General features: G+C 42.4%; 4 protein-coding genes and 1 long non-coding RNA gene across 10 annotated transcripts; 3 read left to right on the forward strand and 2 right to left on the reverse strand.

Annotated features, from left to right (window-relative positions):
- Positions 1-1,047: 1,047 nt before the first annotated feature.
- LOC124182954 (protein spire) lies at positions 1,048-18,869 on the forward strand. Of its 4 annotated transcripts, none has more exons than XM_046570819.1 (14): positions 1,048-2,215; positions 4,967-4,998; positions 6,325-6,442; positions 8,212-8,402; positions 8,818-9,021; positions 9,249-9,278; positions 9,898-10,200; positions 10,748-10,919; positions 13,780-13,919; positions 14,044-14,233; positions 14,658-14,920; positions 15,039-15,311; positions 15,417-15,754; positions 15,978-18,869. In XM_046570819.1, exons 1-14 carry the CDS (start codon positions 1,102-1,104, stop codon positions 16,216-16,218), a joined length of 3,609 nt encoding a protein of 1,202 aa, XP_046426775.1. In that variant the 5' UTR covers positions 1,048-1,101; the 3' UTR covers positions 16,219-18,869. The 4 variants fall into 4 exon arrangements, with proteins under 4 accessions (XP_046426775.1, XP_046426778.1, XP_046426777.1 ...); XM_046570822.1 differs by having other exon boundaries at positions 14,044-14,176; XM_046570820.1 differs by having other exon boundaries at positions 1,049-2,215; positions 14,658-14,908.
- LOC124182960 lies at positions 18,867-21,121 on the reverse strand. Its single transcript, XM_046570836.1, has 4 exons — positions 20,585-21,121; positions 20,403-20,507; positions 19,228-19,467; positions 18,867-19,126 (listed from the first exon to the last, which is right to left on the reverse strand). The coding sequence occupies exons 1-4, from the start codon at positions 20,841-20,843 to the stop codon at positions 18,867-18,869; spliced, it is 864 nt and encodes a 287-aa protein (XP_046426792.1). The 5' UTR covers positions 20,844-21,121.
- Positions 19,346-22,355, forward strand: LOC124182963. The gene is made up of 2 exons (XR_006870891.1): positions 19,346-19,434; positions 22,073-22,355. It is a non-coding gene; the product is annotated as an uncharacterized LOC124182963 (long non-coding RNA).
- Positions 21,210-23,733, reverse strand: LOC124182961 (adenylate kinase isoenzyme 1). Of its 3 annotated transcripts, none has more exons than XM_046570837.1 (5): positions 23,597-23,733; positions 22,133-22,363; positions 21,826-21,945; positions 21,553-21,738; positions 21,210-21,443 (listed from the first exon to the last, which is right to left on the reverse strand). In XM_046570837.1, the coding sequence occupies exons 2-5, from the start codon at positions 22,319-22,321 to the stop codon at positions 21,369-21,371; spliced, it is 570 nt and encodes a 189-aa protein (XP_046426793.1). In that variant the 5' UTR covers positions 22,322-22,363; positions 23,597-23,733; the 3' UTR covers positions 21,210-21,368. The 3 variants fall into 3 exon arrangements, with proteins under 3 accessions (XP_046426793.1, XP_046426795.1, XP_046426794.1); XM_046570839.1 differs by lacking the exon at positions 23,597-23,733 and adding an exon at positions 22,778-22,978; XM_046570838.1 differs by lacking the exon at positions 23,597-23,733 and adding an exon at positions 22,778-22,911 and having other exon boundaries at positions 22,133-22,378.
- Positions 23,660-27,796, forward strand: LOC124182957 (pre-mRNA-splicing factor syf1 homolog). Its single transcript, XM_046570828.1, has 16 exons — positions 23,660-23,801; positions 23,890-23,995; positions 24,076-24,224; positions 24,281-24,602; positions 24,686-24,985; positions 25,061-25,208; positions 25,281-25,432; positions 25,504-25,724; positions 25,807-25,969; positions 26,054-26,167; positions 26,257-26,419; positions 26,517-26,626; positions 26,700-26,903; positions 26,994-27,228; positions 27,308-27,463; positions 27,549-27,796. The coding sequence occupies exons 2-16, from the start codon at positions 23,954-23,956 to the stop codon at positions 27,626-27,628; spliced, it is 2,559 nt and encodes an 852-aa protein (XP_046426784.1). The 5' UTR covers positions 23,660-23,801; positions 23,890-23,953; the 3' UTR covers positions 27,629-27,796.
- Positions 27,797-27,812: the final 16 nt, after the last annotated feature.

Genomic DNA, 27,812 nt, shown 5'->3' on the forward strand with positions numbered 1-27,812 from the left:
AACGAAAAATTTTTGAGAAACCCGAATCGTAGCTAACCTAACTTACCTAATGTTTTGCTGGACAAATTCTGAATAGTAATGGTAAATATTATATCTAAATGATATCAATATTTTCAGTAAAAAGTATATCACCTTTCGTCGGAAGATCCGAGAATTTCGAAAATTTTGACGTTACTGATGTTTTCGGGGATCCCGAGATTTCCGAGAACTCAACCCGGAACAAATTTTTCCCGACCCGTCCAAAAGAATTCTGCTACCCGCACAGCCGTAAAATTTACTATAATAGACATACAGGCATATGCATTTCCTCTTACATAGGTAATATAAGGTGAGGAAGTTTTTCAGGGTTATTACCAGACACGATATTTCCAACCCTAGCCTAGACTTGTTGAACTTGGTAATTTCGGTATGTAGTGTTGGGTTATTCTATTATTATTATTATTATTTACAATCCAATCCTCTAAACCAATCAACACGCATACTTGACTGAATTATTATTATATGAATTATATGACGTATGTATGTAACCACACACTACGGAAATAAATCCTGCTAGAATAATTGAAATTATAAAAATTACTAAATTTGTAACAGGATTAGTCACCGAATAGTTTTTTTCTTTTATTACTACGCAGATAATCTTCAAACAGGAATATAGTAAAAAAAAGGTTGAAAAGTACAACCAAAGCTCACTCAGTTTGAAGTTTATTAAAACTTTCTCAGTAGAGAAAAGTAGAACAATGTGATTTCTCTACAAAGTTCTTAGCTTTTTCAAACTTAATTCTCAGTTTTGAGAGAAGCTGGGTAATATGCTTTTTCTCGGCCAACACGTTTAAATCTTATGGAATCTACTTAATACCCGCAAGACCGTGCTCCTGGCCCTCCTGGCCACAGGCAACATCACTGACTGAATATATCGGTGGGCAACATCGACTTTTTCACAGCGTTCCTATCCACAGGCACTGTAAATTTTTTCTTACTCCACTACCAGATGGCGGCTCAATCGTCTCTAAAATTTACGCTGCAAGCGGGGGGTGGCGTCGTCAATAGTCAGTTGCGCGCGGGCATCGGATCGCGTCGTACTGTGTTAGCTGACGTGTGATGGCACTTGATGTAACGGCCATAGCGGAGTACAACGACGACGAAAAAAGCAAAGAGGCGTTTGTAGAAACGGCGACTGGAGATAATAGCGAAACTTCGTCAGCGCACGTCGGTCCCGTCAGCAGTTGTCGGGCTGCGCGGAATATCGCCTCTGATAACGATAACAGTGCTAAACGAGGAGTACGGTGGTGTGCGGTGCGAAGTGCTGGTGCTAGTTTCAGTGACGATAACAACAACGAGCAGAACAATAATGATGAGAACGAGAATGACAATGATGATAACAACAACGTTGACGATAACGCAAGGAGGGGAGTGAACGACGGTGATCGTCCAACGTTCGGCGCTCGCGGTGAGTTTGAATCGGAGTTCGATCAAAGCGAACAATTATCGTTCAAAGCGTTGGGCCGTAGCCATTCGGCCTCCGGAGATAAGAACAATTACAACAACAATAATCGTAGAGCGGAACGGGTTCACGTGAATGAGCGTGGTCGTTGCGCGGGGGAGGAAATCAATGGTAGCATCGAGAGCGTCAGCGGCAGCAGAAGCATCGGCTTGTCGGGCCGGACCGCAACAACCGCCGAATTAGGCATGATCGCAGAGTCCCCCATTTCTAACTCGGGCGATAACAGCGGCAAGAATGCAAACTGGAGAAACAGTGAACGCCTCGCGGAAGTCGCGATGACCGCCGCAGCGGGCGGCGACGAGGAGGAGTCAGCCCTCGCCCGCATCGTCTCCCGAAACGAGCGCGACCACCGAGCTACCAGGTCCTGCGAAAACACCCCGGTCACAGCCAGCTGCTGTCCGACGATCGTCCGAAGCGGCAAGAAGCTTCATCAGCCACCTAGGCCTCGGTGTAGGCTTAACGCCGACAATTGTCTCAGCCTCCGCGACATCCTTCTGTCGTTTAATGGTCCGATCAGCGAGGAGCAGGCCTGGGCTCTCTGCTATCAGTGCGCCAGGTGCTTCAAGAACGCGATTTTTTCCCACCCTCATCCCTCACCTCGGAACGACGACCGTCTCTACCACGTCACCGAACTCTCCCACGTCCTCCTCCACAGGGACGGCGACGTGCATCAGTCAACCATGCGCAACCCACCGAATACTGCCGATACAGGTAAGTGTCGACAGTTGATTTGCCTTCGCAGCGTGCAGCGATGCGTGTTTGAAATTGATCAAGGATGTAACGAAAGTTGGTGTAGTTGAAAATTTTTAATTCATTTCTGCAAGTTTTCTAACGTATCCGTCTGCCAGAAGACAGTGTCTCTCAATAGGGCCGCTTTTCCTCGCTTTCGTACTCGGCTGCTGTCCCACGCTCCCTATCCCAAGTTTATCTTTGAAGCACAACTCTCAATAGGGCGAAGCCGCAAATGCAATGGCTGTGTCATTTATTTTACCACATAAACAAACTCATTCCCATTTAAATACACGATCTTTCGTGTAAATCGTTTACACGAATAATTATGTATAAAAAAAAGGGATATGTTAGTAAAATATTGACACACAAGTATTTTTCCAGGTTAAAATAAAATTAAATGATGGTCTAACCGATGTATACAATTAAATGTATCGGCGCGTCCATGACCGGCTGCTGGCCCTAATGAGAGAAGTTTCGACTTTTTCGTGGCATGACGCGACGCTCGCGCGAAGGTGACACCACGAAGGTGGTGGACCTTCGATTCCTGGAAAATCTCTTACCCTCTTGTACCGTTGCAGTTCTATTGAGAGAGTACACGGTACATGCGGTATTTTGGTAGTATCATCTGTAATGGAAAGAAATCCGTACGCCTGTATCGTGCAGGAATCGCGAATAGAATTATCCGGGACACCTGCTCGCTCGCCTGCCCGGCGCGCCGGGTAGGAGAGGTGTTGTTTTGATTCCGGTCGGATAGTAGGTGAGATTCTCCTCTGGGTTGGGTCAGGTCGCACATCCGGTTAACGCACTTCGCCCACGCCGCGCATAGTATACAATATAGCATTATATACATATCAGTAGATATAGAGAACATCGAAGGAAGCGAATCTGCAGCGAGGCGAGGCACTGCTAAATCGGGTGAGCGGGAACGGATTTTCTGCAGGCAAGGTCGCGCTTCATCGATCAATACGGGCGCCCACACCGGATCGTGTCACAACTCTTGTACCTACCGGCTAACCTTATACGCCAGAGTGCTATGGTGATAGTTTACGGCGTCTCTGGAAAAGGTTCCTTGAAATTTGGCAAATATCGGTTTCAATATTTTTTTACAAATAACTTATATACCGTATGTACAGTAAATAGTTCATGGCATTCATTAATGCCTTGGGCTTCCGGCTAGCTTGTTTTCGGTCCGAAAAACAAACGGCGGGCTCGATTCTAAACGAATTATGTGACAATGACTCTCAATCTCTCGACTCAACGTCGGCTGCATCGCCAGTCATTGTCACATGATTCGTATAGAATCGAGCTTGCATTTTTATCGGACCGAAAACAAGTTAGCCGGAAGCCTAATGGATTAATGAACATTACTGTATATTATTGTACATGCTCTAAGCTCTACATACATACATATACCTATGAGCATGAGCATTGTACGTATGCCCGTACATACGATTTATTGTACATAGTAAGTTAATAATTGGTACAAAAGTAAGGTTCACTAGATTTTCATTAACTGCAATTGCTTCTATCGACTAGTGATTATTCACTTATGACCATTTAAACGAGCATTCATATGAAATTTTACAAAATTTCTCTCCTACTCTCACCGGAAATTTTCTCCATGTGGCAGGCCTGTATACTTTAGCCATAATTCAAGGAGACAGTTTTCGGTAACAGGATGTATAGAAGATCGTAAATTAACTCTCTTCGGCGTATCGTAGGCCTTCCAGTTGAGGAGTTGAGTAGGAGTTTGTAGATTTTTTTTTGTCGCTGGCAAGTGATGCAGTCGAGAAATACAACGAGAGAATAAACAAATAGAATTATAATAAAGAAGAAGAAGAAATGACCCAATTACTGGGAGACGAAATCATAGCAACCTCGTGTGGTCAACAGCGTGCTTATAAAATTTTTCCGCCATGCCATAGCGTTTGTGCATTGTTTCTGCTGTAGTATAGTACCATTGTGTAACAGAAAGATTGTGTCTACAGGTATCTTTAAGTATGTGTTTGTTACATGTACCCGATTATATCGCGCGGCGCGCGCGTAGGACTGCAGAGCCAACCCGAGAGCAATGGGCGTTGGATGATAAACTCGTGATAAGGAGGAACCTTGCAAGGTCGATTAGAGAAAGAAAATTTCGCGATAAGAAGTTAATAACATAGCATATCGCAAGGACTGAACTCATCCCTGTCCAGGCTTCATTATATCTCTGTCTATAACGATGACGAACTCTCATACCTGTAAATTGGTCGTCGTAATATTCTTATAGCCAATTAACCCGAAACTTGGACGTTGTACGGTTGACACGTCGTATACTTCAATGAAATATCTTTCTGTGTCTATTGATATTGATAACAATGCATTTTCATGACTTAGTGAGCTGGAGGCTAGTCGTCAACGACTACCGTATGAAAATAAACAACGGCTTAGTCATCAACCGTAGCCATATTACGATGTCGAGTATTTACGTCAGCTTTGGGAGATTAGCTTGCCACTCAATTTCGCTATCGACAAAACACATCGTCTCCACGTCCTGTTAATACTTTACAGTATAAAACGGTCATGTTCGTTGCGAATAAACTGCAGAGAAAAATGATCTTTAGCCGTGAAACAATATAATTCTGTGCAACGAAATGTGCATGGGAAATTTTTTATTCGTCATACGCATAAAATGTTGTAAACATTCGAATATTTATATTGATTGAGGTATTTTTCTTCGTTATGTTACAGATTCGAGGGAAGCGTTCACATCGGAACACAAGGTAAGCTGATCACTCACCTGCCTAGCGATAATCCTCTATCTTCTCCGACACCACGCAGCCTGAGTGCTCGCATTCGTATTGTAAGGACTTGCCGCTATACAGGACCAGCAATTCACCGTTTCAAGCCTCCGAGCGTTCGCTTCTTCATCTTCTCCTCCTTCTTCTTCCGCTTCTTCTTCTTCTTCTTCTTCTTCTTCTCAACTCCCCCTCTTTTTGTTTCTCTTGTTTTTGTTGTTATACTCGAACCCGCTGATCTGCTGCTTCTTGGCACGCTGACCCCCATTCGCTCTTACATAGCTGTACGCTGGTCATTCTCCGACCTGGTTGATTACGACAACGACGATGACGATGCCGTCGGTGTGGCTGATCTCTCTGCATGTGTCAAACCTACGTATATACGTATGTACATAAATTGTACTACTCGCTCTGCGGAATCTCCAGCTCGTGGCACACTTTGCCCCTTTTTGAATTGCACGCTGCAAAGATATTTTGCTTCTCTCTTCCTCTTGACTTCGTTTGCCTTCCATATTCCTCCCACGAGCGTTATCCGCGTTCTCACGGCCCTAAAACTCACCAAGCTACGAGGTGGAGAATTATTATTATGGGTGCAAAGATCTTCTCACTAACTCCCATCTACCGTAACATATTTATCAAAGTCCGATAATAGCTGCCGGATGAACTATATAATTTTTCGTCATGTATAATTACATACAATTCACCGTGCAGGTAATTCTTTTCACATTGATCTGCTCAATCACAAAATTTGTAATGTTTCTTGCAATGGGAAAAAGATTTTTTAACTACGCTTCTACGACAGGATTCGGACGTCCTTGCACCTGTTCACAGAACCCATTGTATATATTTCGTTTTATGTACCAAAGTACAGGACAGCTTTAATCTTGATCTCGGGATTGCAGAGCGGCGCGTTTCAAACGGCATAAATAACGGAACCTTCTTCGGCTAAAAAATAACGCAGCACCGGCGCGAGAGCGTTGATAAATGTTCGGTAGGCGATATTCCACGCGCCGGTTGACCCTGTAATCCCAAAAACTGCCCCCCTTCTTGCTCCTCTCGCCCCTCTCGGCCCTCGTTCGTCTCATTCTCGCACCTGTTTGGTCCTCGTTCGGGATATGGATACCTGTAGTCCTGCACCCACGCCCACGAGAGGCAGGAAAAAAAAACATGAAAACCGGAATGATCGTACTTGTTGAAAGTGTATAAAAAGAGAGAAATGAAACATAACTATATACCGGAATAAGTTATTTAATAATATGCCGATGGTGAATGATATTTCTCATATTATATGTCTTTTTTTTTATTTTCTAGTTGGTGTTCTCGCTGGGTATGATAGTTTTCGCCGCTCTAGACTTTGGTCTGGACGAGGAGGAGGAACGACGCGTAGCTCCAGATCTCGAAGCCCTAATAACGCTGATGACACAACCCGGTGAGCATGCGGTGCCGACAATTTTTCCTCATATTGCCACATGTACTCTAGCTTCCCACCTTTGGGGAAAACAAAAGTAAACACGTGAGCCTAGGGGGATGAGAATTTTCCGTAGAAAGTCCTTTTCTGCCTCCTTGCAAATTAGCGGACTCTTGAGAATCTGGTAGTTTCTTCCAAAGCTTGAGCTTCCTACGGTATTCTTGAAATTTTTACCCCATTACTAGTAGGAAACTCGAGGCAGGGTCAATATTTACGACCCGAGGGCGCAGGACTTGCGAACCACGTGTTGAGCAGCTCACTCGTGGGAAAAGAATACCGGGTCTTCTCCTGTCTCGAGTCGTCGGGTGGGTGGGTATAAGGTATTAGCTTTAGAAAAGCATAATAACGTAGCCTGGCAACTCAAACCACGGGCGTGAGAATTATCAGGCCCGGGTCTTGTTGAGTATCCTGCTATGCGAACTTCGTTGCAGCGGAGTCGCAGAGTTAATTCTGCAGAGAGGCTGAACGCGAGGATAGACTCGCGGGCGACATAGTACCGTCATTATTACTGCATCGGCTAATTATATAGCTTCCCCTTAATTACACTTTGTGACTTGTGTATGGGTATGAGCTTATAATTGGCACAATTGTCGTACCACTGGAACTCTCCTTCGGGAAAATTGTTCTATGGGATTCGCATGAGGAATGTGCAGTAGAATGTTGTTATTGAAAAACGAAGACGCTCTGCAGTGTGCGAAAACTTTCATTTTTCAAATATCTTTGCTTAACGCTGCCACTTGTATGAGATTTTCACGAGACGAGGATTGGAAGAGGGAAAATAAAAATTCACACGCATAACGATATTGCAGAACTTAATATGCCGTATGCACTGCGGAAAAAAGTTTAGCCTTATATTTGACATTCCTGAGAATTCTGTTATTACAACTACAGTTGTCCGTTATAGGCTATTCGGAATATTGAATTGAATGTTGTTCTTTGTTGATTGAGTCATTCTATTCTATACATATATTGTTCTTCGTTAATTATCATTTAGAAACGGTCAATGTATTGTACAATTAACCCTTGAGTCACGCATTGTTGTGCTGAGTCAACTCTCATTACAAGATAGTATTGTATGGTTTTTGCGGTCACTGATTACGAATCTGAGATTAGATTTTGAAAATTCAAGATGGCGGATTCAATATGATGGACCAAAATTATAAATTTGATCTAATACGGCCAAAAAACTGTATGCAGGGGTTTTCGGGGTCGCTGATTGGATTCGCCATACTGAATTTTGAAAATATTATTTCAGATTTGTAATCAGCACCCCTGGAAAAAAAAATCGACATAAAATAGGTGGTAAGATTACTTACCACTATGACTCAAAGGATTAACTGGATTAGACCATTACAGAATATGAATTGTGTTCTTCAATAACAATATTCTGTCCGTAGAAATTCTATCAGTTATGTGAATGTTTTTATACGTACAGCGATTTTGATCGTGTACATTTATAATCAAGGAAGGGTCTGCAGGCACATTGTGCCGTCTATCGTGCGTCGCGGTTCGTAGGCACCGAGAGGCCTCAGGCGGCAAATAATTTTTCACGGTGAAAAAATCCTGCATGTAACATGGAGTGCCGCCGGAAGTAGTTAGTATCTCGCCAATGAATCCGGTTCCGGCGCCATCGCCCTATCCATCCGTTGTTTGGATTATATCAATTTGGCGCAGCTTTAAAGTCATAAATATATTCCGCTTCAAGCTTTCAATACGTACGATCGTTTCAGAGGATGAATCCGAGGCGGAGGACCGGCTCCAGGAAACCGACGACGAGGGTATCGAACGGGATTCTGGGGAGAGCGAGGACGACCCGATTCATCAGACTCCCGATGCTCACGGGGTTCATCCCGCTGGCTACATCCGGAGGGTTTGTACACCACGCGCCCCTGCACCATGCTCCATCAACACTGTGATACAGGTCCGTTTTTCAACTCGCCGCACCGCAGCTGTCGATGCCGGTATTTCACGATGCGGCATTGAGAATGAAAAGACATCTTTTTGCCCATTTTACGAACGTATATCGTGATATCGAATCAATGTATCTGTGTCACTTGAACTCAATTGAACCATGATGCATTATACTCACTGGAACTCATTGAATGGGAGCTACAATGTTTCAGGCTTCGAAAAAATGGAGGTCACCGCATGGTCCCGTTTTATAGATGGCGGATACATTCGATTTAACCTCTCGTGAAAAGAAAGTAACTACATAAATTCTCGATTATACCCGCTTGAATCGCATAATCATGATTATAGTAAAAAGGTTCGGATATCACGAATACTCGCGTACTTATGGAACCGAATTTTGACTACATCGATTGCTCTGTTCGCAGCTATGCACGAGGCATCTTCAGGGGACGTCGGAACAGGCGGATACTCACTACAAGGCGGTCGTCCGCGCTCTAGTCGCAGAGGCTATGGAGTTGTCTCATTTTCTGGAAAAGGTCGCCGCCGACAAACAGGGCAATAATTCTACGTCGACCGTAACCGGTGATACAACGGAGCGGAATCTCGACACCCTCGACTTCAACGACTGGGTGAGTGTCCGTCCTTGATGCAGATGATCTTTTTTTTCTTTAGACAATTACGCGGGGTGAATTGTAAAGACAGCCCAACGACGTTTGGTATAATACGCATACTGGTAAATTATCGCTTCTTGCATACTTTTTCAAATTGTATCCCCTAAAATCTCGTATCTGTCATTGCGCGTGTGCATATTTTGGCATTACAAAATAATGACTATACCCTTCCTCTATAATTATAGACTAACGTCAGGATATGGCGGGCGCTGCAAGTACGTAGGTATAAGATAGCCATGAAATACCTACCCTTACCTAATCTAATCTTGATGTAGTGCATATGCGTGTAAATGTTAATGTTCTAACCCTATATGATACGAATTCATACGAGCTATACCCTGGTAATACAAAGCTTGTCTATGGCTCGTTTCATGAATTCACCATTTTTCACCATGCAGTATATATACGTAGCGATTTTCGCGTGGTTTCGAGAAAACGTTCTGACAGTGCGTGCATTTCATATGAAGCAACACTGTATACATGTACAATACATACCTATGCAGTATCCAAACACGATGTGTTAGACTTTTGAGAAAGCATTTATCTACTTGCATGCGGCACGTTCAATACGTATTCCGAGATACACATGCACGCATACATATCTTCCGATGTACAGAGGCTGTGATAGAATTCAATGTGGTATGTGCCGATGGGTTAATTTATTGCCTTCGTTTTTTTCCTTTCTTGTGAACCAGATTTATATGATCTTGAATAACCGCAGAGTATTTACAAATCTAATAGAATTGGATATCAGATCTCAAGGATGATGAACCCCTCGGCACTGCGCATTTAATATGCATATCTAATCCTTTGAACAACTGCTGATTGCCGTAGGCCAGATTCTGGGTCCAAGTTATTGGAGAGCTGAGGCGTGGCGTGAAGTTGAAGAAAGTCGAAGGGTCGATCGGCCCAGGAGGCGAGGGAGGAACCGGAGGTGGACATCCCGGTGGAAAGCGTACTCGCGTCACCGATCGAGGTATAGAGTTCGAATTGACACCTTACGAGATTTTGATGGACGATATCAGGGCACGCCGGTATCGACTGCGGACAACACCATCACCGTCGCCTGCTCACCTCAGGAAGGACGCCCACGCCGTCATTCTCGACTTCATTAGGAGTAGACCACCCCTTAAAAAGGTACGATCAAGGAAAAAAATGTAGTACTTGATCACTTTTGCTGAAAAGTTTATATTGTAACTTTGAATGTCTTTGTTTGCAACCCTACAGGTATATAAGTAACAATCTGTGTGTCTATGTAATCAATATAGGTAAACATGATGTAATATGTAGTCACTGGCATCTAATTGATGAAATGAACTGTATCGTATAGGTATGCGTGTCAGCATCTATAATTCCGTCTGACACCACTCCATCTAATACGTGTTTATCTATTTTACTTGCCGCACGTGATAAGTATTAGAGGTATATATTTTGCCTGGCGGCTTCCGCGTACTTCACGCAAACGGAGCTATCATACGCTCGCATATCATTATCAACGCGTGGAGATAAGATATAAAAAGACCGCAAGATTAAAGTTTATACAATCGTAGGAGGAGATCTAGTGCAGGGTATTTTATATCAGCTGGACACTTGACAGGACTGAGAGAGATACGGACAGATTTCATAGATACTGTGGAAAAGAAAAAGAAAAAAAAGAAAATAATTACAAGAATAATTTCCACAGGCGTCCGAGCGGAAGCTGCCGCCGTTAAAGCGACAATCGACGCCGCATGAACTGCTGATGGAGAGTATAAAACGACCCCCTAAACCACTTCGGCCGTCCTGCAGCCCGAAAAGGCTCGGGAGAGACGACGCAACGGAACAGAGGACGCCAACGCGGGATTTCGTACTTTCAGGTAAGAAATACAAATTCGGATTCGGTTTCGGCTGTCCTTTATAGTACACAGCGGTTAGGTAATAATTGTAGTGGCAGAGATTAGCGGTAAATTGTACGAGTGTGTACAACTCCGTCTGTCCATGTATGCACGTAGTCTGCACATCGATGAGGGAAAGGGATGTGAAAGGAAAGGAGAGGTGAGCAGAGGAGGGCCTCTTGCGCGGTCCATCCGTCCCGCATGCCAGTCGCCGCAGTCGTCGGGGACACTTTGCACCGTTCGATATCCCGGAGCTTTCGGTCTCAGATTCGTATATACGTATATACCTGTTAAAATTGTGACATTACTCGCCGGAATACGCGGTTAGTCCACTCGTGTCGATTGAAACTTTATCCCGTGTACACCGTACGTGTGCGAACAAGACAACCCGCGCACTTATTGATAGTTGGAGTCTGTGTTATAATTGTAATCCGTATGTACGTACGCGAATCGACTTTCTCTGCCGAAAACTTTGGATCATGTTCAATATGGCAGTCGAACGGGATTCGAATCGCGCGTAACTCCAGTTGCGTCATCACCTGCTTGTAATAGCCATTCCGTATATGAGTTTCAAATTTAATCGAATGTTGTGCAATATCCGATAACTGGGTTGTTTGGTAACGAGATCGCGCGGTTTCGCTAATTTTTATACCCAACATTTTGTAAGTGAAAAACGACATCGCTACCGCAACGTATATCTGACATGCAATTGAAGATGGAGACGACGGAGCGCGATGACGCGTTGAAGAATATAATAGGTAAAGCAACACGAATCATTGATTTTTCCATGGTATTTAGTAAGAAGTACAAGTCGCAACCCTTCAGCTGGAACTTTTATCGTATAAACCGTGAGAAGGTATACGAATAGATGTTTGTTTTTCCCACGCGCTAGATTTCCTTCCGTAGATAATTTTTACTCACGGGCAGGGGGGAGGTGGAATGCAGTTGATTGATACGCGGAGGTATAATACTGTTGAAAAATTCATGTGAATCCCAGTCCATTGTCCTGTGCGTTTTATGAAATTTGTTTGTCAGCATATGCTGTAAAGAGAATTGGTTCAGTTAAATTTGTTCTTTTCAAGTAGAATTCCATAAACAGCGACTTGTCTCAATGATGTGAAATATATTGTACAGGTGATGAGTCGATAAAACTACCGGTAGGTGCAGTCCAAGATGCAGCTGCATTCAGCTCTTAGAGAATATATCGGAAATTCACATCGTACTGATTGGGATAGTACAAGGGTATTTGCATGTAACGTTCTTTATATTTATCATGTATATACTTATACCTACGACTACCCTAACGGAAGTCGAGCGATGCGTCATCGACGGCAGAGCGCATTACAGATATGCTATATACGTATCTAATAACAACGAGCATGCGCATTTTCGAAGGGCTTAAAGTTTCGTCCGGGCGAGTTTAGTCTGGGGTGAACGTCAGTTGAGTCATCTACACCCTCGGCTCGAGCTGATACCGTGACCTTACCGTGCAGAATAGTCCAAGCACATCGATGGTGCAGCGTTGATAAAGATTCGTAGGTCCGCGGTATCATTGCGCCCGCTAACGTGCAGAAATTCCTATAAACATTTCTCTCAAGACAAGCACCGACAAGAGGTCAAGCTGCAAAGGATGTGGCTCCGGGTTTTTAAAAATCAATGAATCCGCGCAAAGTCTGCACGCGTTCCATCTGGTGATATCCCCGTTTTACTTGTAATTGAATTCCCAAGGTCCCAACCTTGTACATATCTTTGACCACCTCTATGCCCGCAGGTTTGATTCAGTTTAAAAGTGATTTCATTTATTCGATGAATTGTTTTTCAAAATTACGCGTCGATAAAAATCCTGTGAAGTTGTTGAAAGAAGTGCGATATCTCGGATGAATATAAAAGAACTATAGTCTCTGTATTCGAGTAATCATTGGTATATGGTATCTCGTCGACGTCGTCGGAGAAGATGGACGGCGCGATGACGAGAGCGACTTATATACACCCAGCTGTGCGACGCGATCAATAATCCACCTGACCGCGTATATACCTATGTATGCAGGATCGAGTAAATCACGTTTTACGGGGTTCTGATTCGGACCAACGTCTCTGCAACGTCGCGATGAACTCGAAGCGTCTTAATTCCTCGAGGAAGAAATCATCGTGATTTCGACTCCCGTTCTCTGCGTCTGATGCACAGTGATGATCCTTGGAATGCAGGATCAGACTTATACGCAAGAATTCGAATCCAGGATCAAGTCTTAACAAAGATAGTGACTAGGGTTTTCCTTGCTGCACAATGCTCCTCGCGGTGGGCGGCGAGTCGCGTCGCATCGTCCTCGGCGAGGTTCCGCCCGTTCAATCCGAGCAGGAACAGGAGCCGGCTCAGGACGTCGCGGCGCAGTGGCGCGTTCACGAGGGTCAGGACACGTCGAACTCAAGGCGCGATTCGTTTTCTCGAAATTTAAAACCGAATGCAACCGGCGATAAGGGCGATCAGCAACAAGGCGCGGCTGGCTGGGACCGCAAACCTCACGCGAATAGGAATTGTAAGTCGCGTTGTAGGAGGCGCTTTAAGGTACCAGGTAATCATCCGTTCATACCTCATCGTACGTCGTCTGTGTTTTTATAGGTACTATTACGCTTCATCCACCATCTTTTCGCCATTTAGAACGCTTTTAATTAGCTGTGGGGCATGTACCGTACACCAGCCTCTGCCTAACTTCCTGCCAAGCCCACGCACTCGATACGGACTTGAGCGTGAATTTAGGCGGACGCTGGTTCATATACCTGCATGTATGGTACTCTGTAAAAGGTGAAGTTATTATTGGTAATCGATTTTATCGTTTCACTTCAGGTACTGGAACCAGAGATGATGTCGAGACAACGAACGCCGGACTCGATACAACACCGAAAAGTTCTAGGCGTGCATCGAACGATCTATCTCGGCCGCCTCACCATCCACCGCGCCGTTTGATCATACCCGACGACGTCAAGGTAACATAATTATTCCACTGCTGCATGGTGCGGTGAATTGAATGCACCGATTTTCCATAAACATTTACCCATGAGAAAACTAGAGAAACAAAGCAGTACGAATAAAAATAAACTTGGCAAACAGCTCGACGGTGAGGATGACGACGACGATGACTGCTGGGGCGATGGGAATGAGATCGAGGACGACAACGACGAAGCTGAGGTTGAAGGGGAGCGAGAGAGGGCCGGTGAGTCGGCGAATCCGTGGCGACGGACAGGTGGGCTCAGACTTACAAGAAACGAGTATCATCGTTTCTGCGACACGCAACTAGAGTGTAAATAATTTTTGTAAATTGAAAAAGATATATATTATCTATTTACGCATACAATTATGTGTACTGAGTTTAGTTACATATTGTTAAAAGTTTTTTTTTTTGCATGGCCTCATGAGTCACACGTAGTGTGGCGTTTTGTAGATTGTTGCATTGCATTTTACCGTGCAATTGTTTTTTTATTTTTCTCTTACACCCTCGTTGTATGTCTGCACTTATCGATATACTTTTATTTAATTTCACATTTTCTCGTATTATGTATAATTTTTCCTAAATACACCAAAATACCTATCTTTCCTCATAATTCGTTCAACTTCCGATTAGACAAGGTATCTGAGTGTAATTCCTTTTAATTTCTTTTACACTTGTTAATTCAACATATGGCAGGGTTTCGATTTCATCACGTTTACACTTATTCCTCATGCAGCTTACGACCTAGCGACCCAGTGCCCGACAAGGAGGGTCTCTAATCGCCGGCACACGGTGACTAGCGTGACCAGCACTGGACTAGGGACGCTATCGCTTCCCCACTCGAGACCACAGAGTCGGCAGTATGAGTCTCGGAATCTCAGGGATACGACTCTTCCCCGTGCGCCGAGATCGAAAGACCGAGATCGTTTTATCGAGCCGGAGTTGCCCTCCAGTGTAAGCAGCTCGCAGGACGAACTGGGACAAGAGGTATCGATGCTGGTCAGACTGAATAATTGCTAACTCTGAGATTTGAAATTATCTCGAATAAAAAGAAATACTTTGATCAACCATTCTGAGGCCTGATAAAAACTTGGAACTATCTTAATTTTATCACCAGAAGTCGTCAAGCAAGGGGGGAGGAAACTCGTCGCTCGGCAATATGTTCCTTGACGAACGTCTCTCGCTTACTCTCGAAGAGATTGTTCACATACGCAGCGTTCTGACCAAGGCGGAACTCGAATCGCTTCCGGTTGAGGGGCGGGTCAAAGAAGACGTGGAGAAGAGGCGGGTTTGTTTCTTATGCTTGAAAACCAGGTTCGGCATCCTTGGTCCGTGGGGCCAGCGCTGTCGGCTTTGTGAACGGACCGTTTGCGGAAAGTGTTACATCAAGGTTCGCTTTTGTGAAAATCACATAAATTACTATCTCCGTCTGTATGATCGTATACTAGAAAACAATAGAAAAAAAGACTACTACCCATGAATTTTTCGAGTGTAGATGCGAATACCAACGGAACATTTCGCCCACGTACCGGTCGTTCTCTTGTCACCGAGTTTGATGTTGTCACCGGCCTCCGAAGTGGATGGAAAGGAATACTCATCGCCGAGCCATGGCGCGGTTCGAAATCTCTGGCCCAGGCCGGCGGGCGGCGTTGGATCCGCACCAGCATCTCCGGCCACGAAACGGCGTGACCCGGCGTTGAGAAACACCCCGACACCGACCCCAACTCCATCCTCTGTTAATATTTCGCATCGCGAGGATGACGGGACGGCCTGCAACAGCCTGCCACCGAGCAACAGCAGCCCTGCCGCATCTTTCCAAAAAATGGACAAAAGGTAGGAGAGGGATTGGGGTTGATGTCGTTCTGGGGGTACAGCTGGCGGTGGGATTGCGAGGAGAGTGAAAATGAACGGTTAAAAGTTCCACGAGCATTCACTACGATATAAAATTATACCGAACGTCGTGACGAGAGCAATTTTTTTAATTTACCTGTACTCAACTGAATGGTAGGGGATCTTTTCGACTTCGCAGAACCGATAGAAACTCTTTGTTTTCCAGTCGGAGATTTTACTGCAGCAGCGCGAACAGTAGCCCGGCCCGGACGTCTGCATCGTCGGCGCGTTATGGAGCTGGTGATTTACGGGTCGCTGAGCAGCTGCGAGGTGTAGCGATGGTCGTTTGCCAAGACTGCCGGATCCTGGTTCTTCAAATAATACAGAGCTCCCGTACAACGCGAGCAACGATACGCAACAACGTGATCTCACGACTGACATTGAACTTGTCTCCCATTTACGTTTAACGCCGTACCGTGACCTGAACAGTTGTTCGACGGCAGCTTTTTTAAAATAATTGAAGACCCTGGTAGGATAAGCATGGGTGTACTGCCTTAGCTTGGATTGGTTCCATATTTTTACAATACCCTTCGATTGTAACTGTTATGTTCTGGAAATTTCACCTTCCAAATAATTTTTTTCTGAAAGTTACAGAAAAAAACGCCAAATTTTTTTTATCAAAATTGAAATTTGCAGAACATTAGAATTATAATAGTAATAACGTACTCTGTTGATATTTCATAAATGTGTGGTAAACCAATACACCCCTGCTTATCCTGCTATGTCATTTTAATTGCGAATTACATTTTTACTTTGATTACATTTAAAAAGCAATTGCCAATTTCAATTGCACGAAGAATTGTTTTTTCTTTTCATTTACGATTTACAATTTGGATATGATTTTTGATATCGGATAAAATCTTATGGTCAAATTTTCAATTCGCTTCATTTATTTCGAATTACATTCTATCTATCGAAAGAATTTTCATGATTTTTTCAAAATTTTCATCTCAATTTGTTTTACAGTTATGAATTTTGTTTAAATATCTTTTTTTCAACTTTCCAAATGAATGTAACTCAAAATGGAAAGATGAAACGGACTAAGAATTTCGAAAAACAGCGAATCTACCTTTCGGTATACAGAATATGAGTTTTAAAAATATGAAGCAAATGAAAAATTCGAGCTTAAAATCTTCTCCGATCTCACAAAAAATGCGCTAATTGTAATCAGCAATTTCTATGTCATTAATTATAAAATGTAATTAGTGGTGCTCAACACTGCAACTCGACGGTTCCGGTGATTTCAGATAGGGCTTGCATAGCGGGTGCAAATGTTGCACGCAGATGTTGCACATCAAGGTATCGGAAAATCAAAAACTTATTATATTGCTTGCCGATCTGTCCTCTGGTAGTTATTAATTTTGAATGAATATTCCAGTTCATATAGATCACTCTTGGTCTACATTTACGTCATTATTTATTTTACACACATGCACACACCACGGTAGAAATAGAGTAAAAGAGAGAAAATAAGAACGAAAGAGCGAGACAGTTTATCCATTTTCTTGTTGGCAGTCTCACTATTATACCACCCGAATCTATGTTATACCTAAATCATATATATATATAAATATTGTTACAAAGGTAACTTTAAAATAAGAGTTCGCTGATACAAAATGAAGTAAATTCAAAAACGTGGGCCGATTCTGTATATTCACAAATATGTGTTCTCTTTAAAGCCTGAAAAATAACCGTTTTTATAGGCAAACATCCATTACATGCCTATATCTTGCAGGGTTATTCCCTTGTTCAAGTATACAGGGTGAGAAAGGGTACCTTAGTTACAATATTTATGCATAAATAGGTATATCGATCATTGAAGAGTTTTTACATGTCTCTCGATGCTATTGTTATTTATTATCATCTGATGTCCACCATGTCGTTTGGAAAGGATAAATAACGAATCAATCGGGTGTCGGCAAATTAACGAATATACGTATTTAATCAGATCGCTTTGGAGCGGTACACTACCTAAATCGCTAACACTATATATGTATTTATATTTGTATATATGTATACATATGTACGTATATGTACATGCAGTTTCTGTGAGACTGTGCGATCCCCAATATTTTTCTGTTTTAGGAAAACGTGTGTATGTATAATATAGAAATAATTGGCTCCTTTTGTAGCAGTTCATTTGCATGTTTTTCGCGTCTTTAGTTCGTCTCGTCTGCCTTGCTTTTTGTTTAAATATTTAAGATTTGATTAAGAACGGCGGAACATCCTTTAGAATCAACAAAATTTCATTTTCGTTTCGTTCAATGTGATCTATTTTTTATTTTTTATTCAGACTTTGCAGAATATAATATTTAACATACGCTCTGTAGATATACATAGTTACAATTTAGAGTGCGCGTTTCAACCATATGTATTATGTGTATGTGAAAGTTTGTGTGAAAAGAGAGTGCAGAGCGTATATAGAAAAACAAAAAAATAAAATAAACGATACAGTCATTGAAGATCGCAGAATCCTGAGGGAAAATACACTATGTATTTATATGTATATGAAAATTTGTAAAGTATTTTGAATTTTGAAGATGTATCATATATTATACTATATATATATATATGTGTGTGTGTGTATATATAATATATACACATATATAAATATATACATAAGTCCTTAATCAGATGTATCTACCTATTTTTCCTATACCTATAGAGAATTTAGAAGAAGAAAATCTTTTCTCGGATCAGAAATACTCCGCATGAAGATCCATTATACCTAAGCATATAATAAAAATGGTCGAAATAAAGTATCTGTTATTGGTTCAACAAAGATATTGAAGGAACAAGCCGCATTAAAGAGTAGAGATATTAAATTTAAAAAAATTGTAATTAGTATATGAATTGAAACGAATTTCTCTTGGAAATTGTTGTAATTAAAGAAACTAAAAAAAAAAAATCGATAGATTGTAAAACATAGCGAAAAGTAATATCGATTTAGATGAGCATAGAAGCACTACGATTTATTGAACTTTAAAATATAAATATATAAAATTAACTTATGACATTATATCATTGTTGAATAAACCCAATTAATATAGTATAATTACTTGTGGGCTGTATCATTCCTTACAGACTGACCGACTTGTTTTCTCATACTCCCTGTACCTGAGAGACTGCCGCAGGCTATAGATGGTGACAATTTCTGCGGTGAAGCTGAGGGCAGTATTTCGCAGAGGGATGGCAAAGAGGCATAGCACGATACTACTCTCCACGCTCGGTCCTTGCCCAGAGCAACACATCCTCGTCTCGAGTGTGGCTCCCGCTGTGCCCATCCCCGAAAATCGAAGCAGTCCAGAAGCTCATCTGCAGAGATTTCTTTTCAAGACTGAGCGACACTTTTTTTTTATTTATTTCTTCAACCTTATATCCAGTCGAGTATATCGATCATTGCAATATTATTATACCAAACTCGTTCTTCCAGAGCCGCTCTTTGCCTTGACTGCTGAGTCCTACAAACGCTCTGCTGATGTTCCCGGTCATCAACGTAGCTAGGAGATCTGTGCGAACAGCACTGACCACATGCGCCAATTTTCCACCCCAAGCTGCGCACTTCTCGCGAGCTGTGCTGTAGTTTGATGGGGTGTCTGCGAGCCTGAACACTCCTAATGTTGGTAGGCAGCTTGCTTTTATTCCATGTCCATATGCTATTCCCAGTTTGCAACATACAGGCAGTTGAGGGGCACCGAATCGCACTATTCTGGTCTTTCATTTTAATTTATTTGTCAGGTGGAACTAGCAATAGTTGTGAGTTCACCAATTTTTACTGGTACTTGTAAAGATCTTAATTTTGATTTCGCTTTAGTTTCCTGTGAGATGCTTGAGTAGATATTTCTTTCAAGTCATTATATATAACGACGAATCTGAATTGGGTATTTGAAAATTGGTGGACTTAACCCTGCAGCATGTTTTCATAAGCGCAAATGTGGCGTTCCATGCCAAATCAACCTGCAATCTCTGCTTCCTAACCGATTTGATTTTTTATTGCATTTCTTGGTATAAAGGAAATACCCAACAATTCATTATAGACTTTTTATCTGCTAGTTTTGACTACATGAAGTCCTTAATATATTGACTACATGTTATTTTTCAAACTTATTTCTTTTTTCCAAAATTTGTTTCAATAAAATTATTCGAAATGTACAAAATTGCAAGAAATGCTAAGAATTCATTTCATCTGGAGAATATTATTAGATAATTAGGTAAGGGTCACCCTGGTGAAAATGATTTCTACAATTTTCTACGATTTTTTAGGGAAATTGGGACATTTTGGACAATTTCGCACAAAAAATTGTTTTCGTACAAAATTGTAAATATGCAGTTTTTCATAAAAACTTGTAGATTTTCTGAAAATGTGTATTTTTTTCAGTAAAGAATCCACAAGCTACTACAATTTTTAAAGAAAATTAAAAATTCTTTCCGATAAACTACGCATACTTACAGTTTTGAACGAAATAATACGAAATGTTCCAATTTCTGTAAAAATCTGTAGCAGTAGCAATTTTGACCAAGGTAAGCGTTGATTGAATTGGCGTAGAATGCCTTGATGAAGCCCTTTATTCATATGCAATGTTATTCTCACCCACGTTGCCGCCGTACGCGCTATAGTATTCGAATCTCGAATCCTTGACAAAACTGGTCGATTGAGGATGCAGTTCCATCGGGCATTCCAAAGCGATGCAATTATCTGATGATTATAAATGATATACGAATTGAAAAGCCGCGGTGTAATTTAATTCAGGCAGAATTATTATATTAGCTGACCGCTGATCGTGATGTTTGAGGCATATTTCTTCGGGCGAAAGTTGAACGCCAAAGCCTTTTTAGAAACGGCAAATTCTTTGCAGCTTTTCAGGTCCTCTAAATTACGTCTCGATATCGGTGTTGCGGTCGACCGGGTACATCGTTTCGTCAAGGCGTAAACCGGGTCTTTGCGAAATGAAATCTGCGAGCACTGAGCATTCGCCGGAGTCCAGCTCACCCGGCTCGCGACGACGAGCACCAGGACCATCCAGAGCATCATGCCTGACTCAAATTATAGCAACTAAATTTGCCTGAATCGTTTCGTTATACTCGACCCTTGATATATTTACAGTTGACGCTGATTTTTCACGACATTGGCGGTTGCGGATACGCAACTACGGTCGCAGACAATGCAGTGCTCAATTTACTCTTCATTGTCATGTGGATGCGTAATTAAATGGCTGCACATCCTGGCTGTGGACATTGGACGGTAGACAATGTCACCTGATAATGACAGACTCGCGTTCATTATCATCGGGTCGGGATGTCAAACTTTAGTGACGCTGCCCACTGTCCTTGAAAATTGGGCAACCGACGTCTATGATTAATATTGATTTTTATGGATTTTAATGAACAACAATTGAAATTTTCAACTAATCAATATCTTTATTCGTCATTGGGGTGTAATTGTGCGTGAACTAGTTTCGTGATATTACGAAAGATACGTGAATAAATAATTTGCTATAAAATCCTATATTATGTCTATGAGATGATGAAGGGGAAAATTAGGGAACTTTTGCGGATTCTAAACCTTGTTCACGGCATCGATGGCTTTGCTCGCTTCGGCGAAGATGTCCTCAACCGCGCCCTCGGCATTTATCTAGCAGAAAATGTAACGATAAATCATTACAGTTAAATATCGGTGTAAGAATTTATTGCAGCTATGAAACTCCAATGATCACATGCATTGTACATATGTACATACGTACCTTGACAACCTTGTCCTTGTAATGCTCCACGATTGGCCCGTTCTTCTCGTTGAATACTGCTATGCGTTTCTTGATTGTCTCCTCATTATCGTCGACTCTTCCCGACGAGGCCGCACGACCCAGTAACCTCTTTGTCAAAGTCTCGTTCGCCACGTCGAAGAAGAGCACTAGGTCCACCGGCCCGATCTACGATGGAATAATTAGAGGATTGAGTATATGCGTCGCGGATGCGTTTGGTCAACTGGAAAATATCATGGAAAGCAAAATTCTTACTTCTTTCTCAAATTCAAGCCCTTGGCTAAGTTCCCGTGGGTATCCGTCGATCAGGAACCCCGGGACCTTGTCCTCCTTTCCCTTGTTTATCTTCTCTTTGATCAGTCCGAGGACGACGTCCTGTATAATTGGTGATTAACAAAATAAACCATTGAATACCATTTTTTTAAAGACATATTTTTGACTTCATATGCAACGTTTCATATTGCAACTAGAACGCGCTAATTTGATTTGATGTTGTCCGAAGACAGACGAGAAGACGAAAGAGAACTCTTTAGGAATTTGGGCCAAATGTCCCGCAACTTACGGATGGTACGAAGAGGCCTTGGGACATGAGCTCTTGGAGTTGGGCGCCCCTTGGACTGCCACTGGCGACTTCGTCCCGAAGAAGATCACCGCTGCTGAGATGAAGGAAGCCGTACTTTGCAACGATTTTCTCGCACTGGGTGCCCTTCCCGCATCCGGGACCGCCGACGACCCACAGTGTAACAGTCATCCTTCTCGATTTTTTGCTAACGTGTGATTCCTGGTTCGGCACCTAAAAAACCAACAGCTGGGTCAGTAGTCGTGGGTTTCTGAACCACGAGCGGTATAAGAGTAGAGCTGATAACTCGCACAGCTAGGAGAATTTTATTTTTGAATTATACGATCTACTGGCATCCGTCCAATTCCGGCTGTTAGATGATTCGCTTTTGCATGAATTTATACGTTCGACGATCGCACGCGTGTTCTTAATTTATTGAAAAATCCCGAGGCCGGTCAAGTTATGTAACTGAACAAATTGTGTTCGAGCAATTACATTAAAAATTACAGAGCACCGTTGCGAGGCATGATTATTCCGGCTTACAAGCTGATGATTATCATTCTGTGCCCAAATCGGCGCGAGACCTCGCGTTACGCAGGTGCAAATTCGAACGCAACTAACCGACGTACCTCGATTGTTGCACCTTACCTGAGCGTGGTTGATCTTCGTGTTCGCGATCAGCAGATTAGAAGCCTTGTCTCGATAGTCGGCGACGAGAAAAAACGAGATGAACAGCAGCAGCGGAAGGATGCTCCACCAGAATAAACGTATGTCGGCGGCAGCGGTGGCGAGATCGTGGTTTAAATAATTGTGCAAGTTCTTACACGCGGATATACATATAATTATTGCCGTCCCGCGCTAGACAATATCATACAGCGCGCGCGTTACGCAGAGCTGCGTTTATAAATAAGTGCGTTATAGACGCGCGTTCAAGGTTTTGACGAGCTTTTAACATCTCTTCGCTGTTCTATTATACCTATTCGTTCTTGCAAACTGGTGTCATAATGCCAGAATGCATCAGTTTTCTTCGATATGCGATAAAGAGGCTTGCAGAAGAGGAAAGCAGCATTTATCCATATTCTATAAGTTTGAAATACGCACCCTTGTTTATACTGTATGAGTCATCCTCACAGTAGGCATGGTTCATGTAAAGTATACACGCATATTACAGCAAGAGTATAATAATTAAGCGATTAAAATACCAAAGGTGACGCATTTTGACTCCATAATTGCTGTCTGTACTTGTTTAATTGCCATTTTTACTGAGTAATGCGTGAATTATTGGTGATGGACGAATTAAAGTCTTAAAATAATATATAAAAATGAATTTAAGAGGAGCTGAGAGGAATCGATAGTCGGGTGCATGTAGAATTGTACGTGTATAATCCGCATCTAATTGCAGAGACGATGTAGCTGGTAATTCCATGATAAAACGGAAGAGAAAGTATTCAAAGTGTGTTTGTTTACCTCTACTACTAGAATTCTTTTACAAACAGCACGGAAACTTGGTTTTCGCTGCTTTCATTGCAAGCGAGATATCATTTGGAAGGTGAAACTGTTCAATCCTAATTCCTACGGTTGACATTCGACGACGTGACTGCCGTCCTCTGGTGTCTTTACGGTCACAATAGATTCGGAAACAGCTCAACGATTCCCCGTCTGCTCCGTCTGCGTCTGTATCATTTTGGTAGTTTCGGGTTGTTTGACGCGGTATTACTTGCTAAGTTAGGTCGTACTATACAACGCTATACGTGTTACAGTTATGTCGCATTGTTATTAATTTGAAGAGAATAAAAGCCGGGTCTAGTCATTACTTGAGCAGAGATGATGCAGCGAGAGGATTCTGATGGGAATAGTTACATCTTCGTGAGTATAACCTTTAAATATTTTCGGTAACTAAACCTAACCTCAAAAAACAAATCAACAACCTTCGTTATCTCTCGCAGAATGAGGAGGATCTGCCTTACGAGGAGGAAATCCTGCGGAATCCTTACTCTGTTAAGCACTGGCAACGCTACATTGATCACTTGAAGAGCACGAAGAGCATTAACCTCAATATTGTCTATGAACGAGCCTTGAAGGAGCTGCCGGGAAGGTGAGCAAAGAGTTGCTCTATACTTTGAACGATAACTAAATGAAAATATTTTATAGCTACAAGCTGTGGTATAACTACTTGCGTCAGAGGGTAAAACAGCTGAAGGGACGCTGCGTGACAGACCCGCTCTACGAGGATGTAAACAATGCTTTTGAACGAGCACTTGTATTCATGCACAAAATGCCTCGAATCTGGATGGACTATTGCACCCTGATGACCGATCAGTGTTACATCACGAGGACCCGTCAGGTATTCGATCGCTCGCTTCGGGCTCTTCCCATCACGCAGCATCATCGTGTCTGGCCACTTTACATTGGCTTCCTCAAGAAACACAATGTATATGAAACAGCTGTACGCGTCTTCAGGAGATATCTGAAGGTGAGTACTCCCCGATCGATTTATTTTCATACTAACATGAAATGGTACTCAAAGACTACACGGATTAAGTCACATGGTTGCAGTTAGCTCCAGAAGATGCAGAGGAATACATAGAGTATTTGATATCGACGGGAAGACTGGACGAAGCTGCGCTCAAATTAGCCCAAATCGTAAACCAGGACGACTTTGTGTCAAAGCATGGTAAATCGAACCACCAGCTGTGGAACGAGCTCTGCGACCTTATATCAAAGAATCCTACCAAAATAAAATCCTTGAACGTTGATGCAATAATCAGAGGTGGATTGAGGCGATATACTGATCAGTTGGGTCCACTGTGGAATTCATTGGCTGATTATTACGTTCGTAGTGGCCTTTTTGAGCGCGTAAGTATCTTTTACAATTTGCAAAACAGTGAACGAGATCTTTGTACTTGGACCAAAAGGTTATTTTCTCCATAGGCCAGAGATATCTACGAAGAAGCAATTCAGACAGTTTCCACTGTCAGGGACTTTACCCAAGTGTTTGATGCGTATGCCCAGTTTGAGGAACTCAGCCTCAGCAAGAGGATGGAGGATGCTGCCAAAAATCCCAATCCAACCGAAGAAGGTGAGTCTTAAATACTTGGCTCATTGACACAAGTGAGATTATCTATTGTCTACAATTTCTATGATTTTATAGATGACATTGAACTCGAACTTCGATTAGCAAGATTTGAACACCTCATGGAGAGAAGACTGTTGCTGCTGAACAGTGTGTTGCTTAGGCAAAATCCGCACAACGTTCAAGAATGGCACAAACGAGTCATGCTCTATGAGGGGCAACCTCATGAGGTAACCAAAGTCGAAGAAACGTCAACATCTCTGCTTGGTTGATCAACTCACTAACAGATGAAATTTCACAGATAATCAACACGTATACAGAGGCTGTTCAAACGGTGTTGCCGCAACAGGCAGTTGGCAAGTTGCACACACTGTGGGTTGCGTTTGCCAAATTCTATGAAGAGAATGGACAGATCGCAGATGCCAGAGTTGTTTTCGATAAAGCGACGCACGTCGCATACACGAAGGTTGATGATCTTGCTTCCGTTTGGTGCGAGTGGGCCGAAATGGAGATCCGGCACGAGTAAGTATTGATCATTACAAATAGTTGCAATTCCATTTTAGGAATTTACTGTAATTATGGTGTTCCATTTTCTTGTAATTAGCAATTGCAAAGAGGCCTTGAAGCTTATGCACAAGGCAACCACCATGCCCTCACGCAAAGTTGCGTATCACGACGAGACTGAGACCGTTCAAATGAGATTGTACAAGTCACTTAAAGTCTGGTCCATGTACGCTGATCTCGAGGAGAGCTTTGGTACATTCAAGGTACACCATGTAATATATCCATTGATTGTCAATAAAACTGGTCAACATTGAGTTGCTGATTACAGATGAATTTTCGTCTTTCAGACATGCAAGGCTGTGTATGACAAGATCATAGATCTCAAAATTGCGACGCCGCAGATCATAATAAACTATGGTCTATTTTTGGAGGAGAATAACTATTTCGAGGAAGCCTTCAGGGTGGATATTTCTTTTTCTCTCAGCATATAGCAATACACCTTGTATCTACATATCGCGGAATATTCGACGTTTACGCTTTTTTCTTTCAGGCCTACGAAAAGGGTATTGCTCTGTTTAAGTGGCCAAATGTATATGACATATGGAACACGTACCTCACCAAATTCCTGAAAAGATACGAGGGAACGAAATTGGAAAGAACTCGCGATCTGTTTGAACAATGCTTGGAACATTGCCCACCAAAGTATGCGAAGGGTAAGTTTGCTCTAAAATTGAATAGGTATACCAAATTTTACCTAAAGCCTGTCCGTCTTGATTTTAAACGACATTTAAATTCTTTTTGTTTATCAAGCCCTTTATTTGCTGTACGCGAAACTGGAAGAGGAACATGGCTTAGCAAGGCACGCGATGTCCGTATACGAGCGAGCGACTAGCGCTGTTTTACCAGAAGAAAGATTTGAGGTGGGTAACGGTGTTTGAAAGAATAGGTAAAAGTTTGTTGGGTGTAGTTGTTTCAATTTTTCATTCCTTTTAGATGTTCAACATATACATAAAGAAAGCCGCTGATATATACGGAGTGCCAAAGACGCGGCAGATCTATGAGAAGGCGATCGAAGTTCTGAATGAAGAAAATACGCGGGAGATGTGTCTCCGGTTTGCAGAGATGGAAACTAAGCTCGGTGAAGTCGATCGAGCGAGGGCGATTTACGCTCACTGCAGTCAAATATGCGATCCCCGGGTTAGCGAATTGCTTAACTTTATTTTAGTTATCTTTCTCAATGCTCTGTACGAGCAGCAAATAAGTAACGCAGTGGTTCTTGTTCCTTAGGTAACGTCTAATTTCTGGCAAGTTTGGAAAGAGTTTGAAGTCCGCCACGGCAATGAGGACACGATGCGGGAAATGCTGCGAATCAAGAGAAGCGTGCAAGCAATGTACAACACCCAAGTAAACATGATGTCAGCACAGATGCTTAACAGTGCGACAAATCTCTCTATCGATGACAGTGCTGGCACCGGTGACGCTATGCGACTTTTGGACAACAAGATACCCTCAACCAGTACAGGTCAGTTTCTGGTTAAGTGTATGAACCTAAAGAAAAATTTGTAAAATGACTCATGTCTAATTATCGTTCCTCCTTCCAGACGCTGCTGTGCAACCCGGATTCAAAGATAATATCAAATTTGTACGAGGAGTAACTGAAGGAGCTGGAAGGTCCGAACGTCAAGTGAACAATCCAGATGAAATAGACATTGACATGGACGACGACAGTGAAGATGAGGAGAAAGAAATTGAAGAGGGTATAGTATTACATCTTCTTGTTCACTAGGAACGAAACTCCTCTTACACGAATATCCCTAGTTTGATGGTGTCTCGTTTTTCTAGATGTACCGGTAGAGAAACAAGCCATTCCATCAAAAGTTTTTGGAAGCCTCAAGGCCACCAAAGAGGACGAGGACGACTAAAGATTTTTCAATACGACATATTTGTTGTCATACGAGCATTCACCACTATGGTTTGATTCGAAGTGGAAAAAAAACAAGTAAACTATTGTACATGTCGTTCATCTGTTTGGCTCCGAGCATTGCCTTGCACGTGGAGAATTGAAAATAAAATTCTGATTCGCGCCTGTATTGTCCGCCTTACCGT

Source organism: Neodiprion fabricii, chromosome 5 (genome assembly GCF_021155785.1).
Source record: "Neodiprion fabricii isolate iyNeoFabr1 chromosome 5, iyNeoFabr1.1, whole genome shotgun sequence".
NCBI classification, from domain to species: Eukaryota; Metazoa; Arthropoda; class Insecta; order Hymenoptera; family Diprionidae; genus Neodiprion; species Neodiprion fabricii.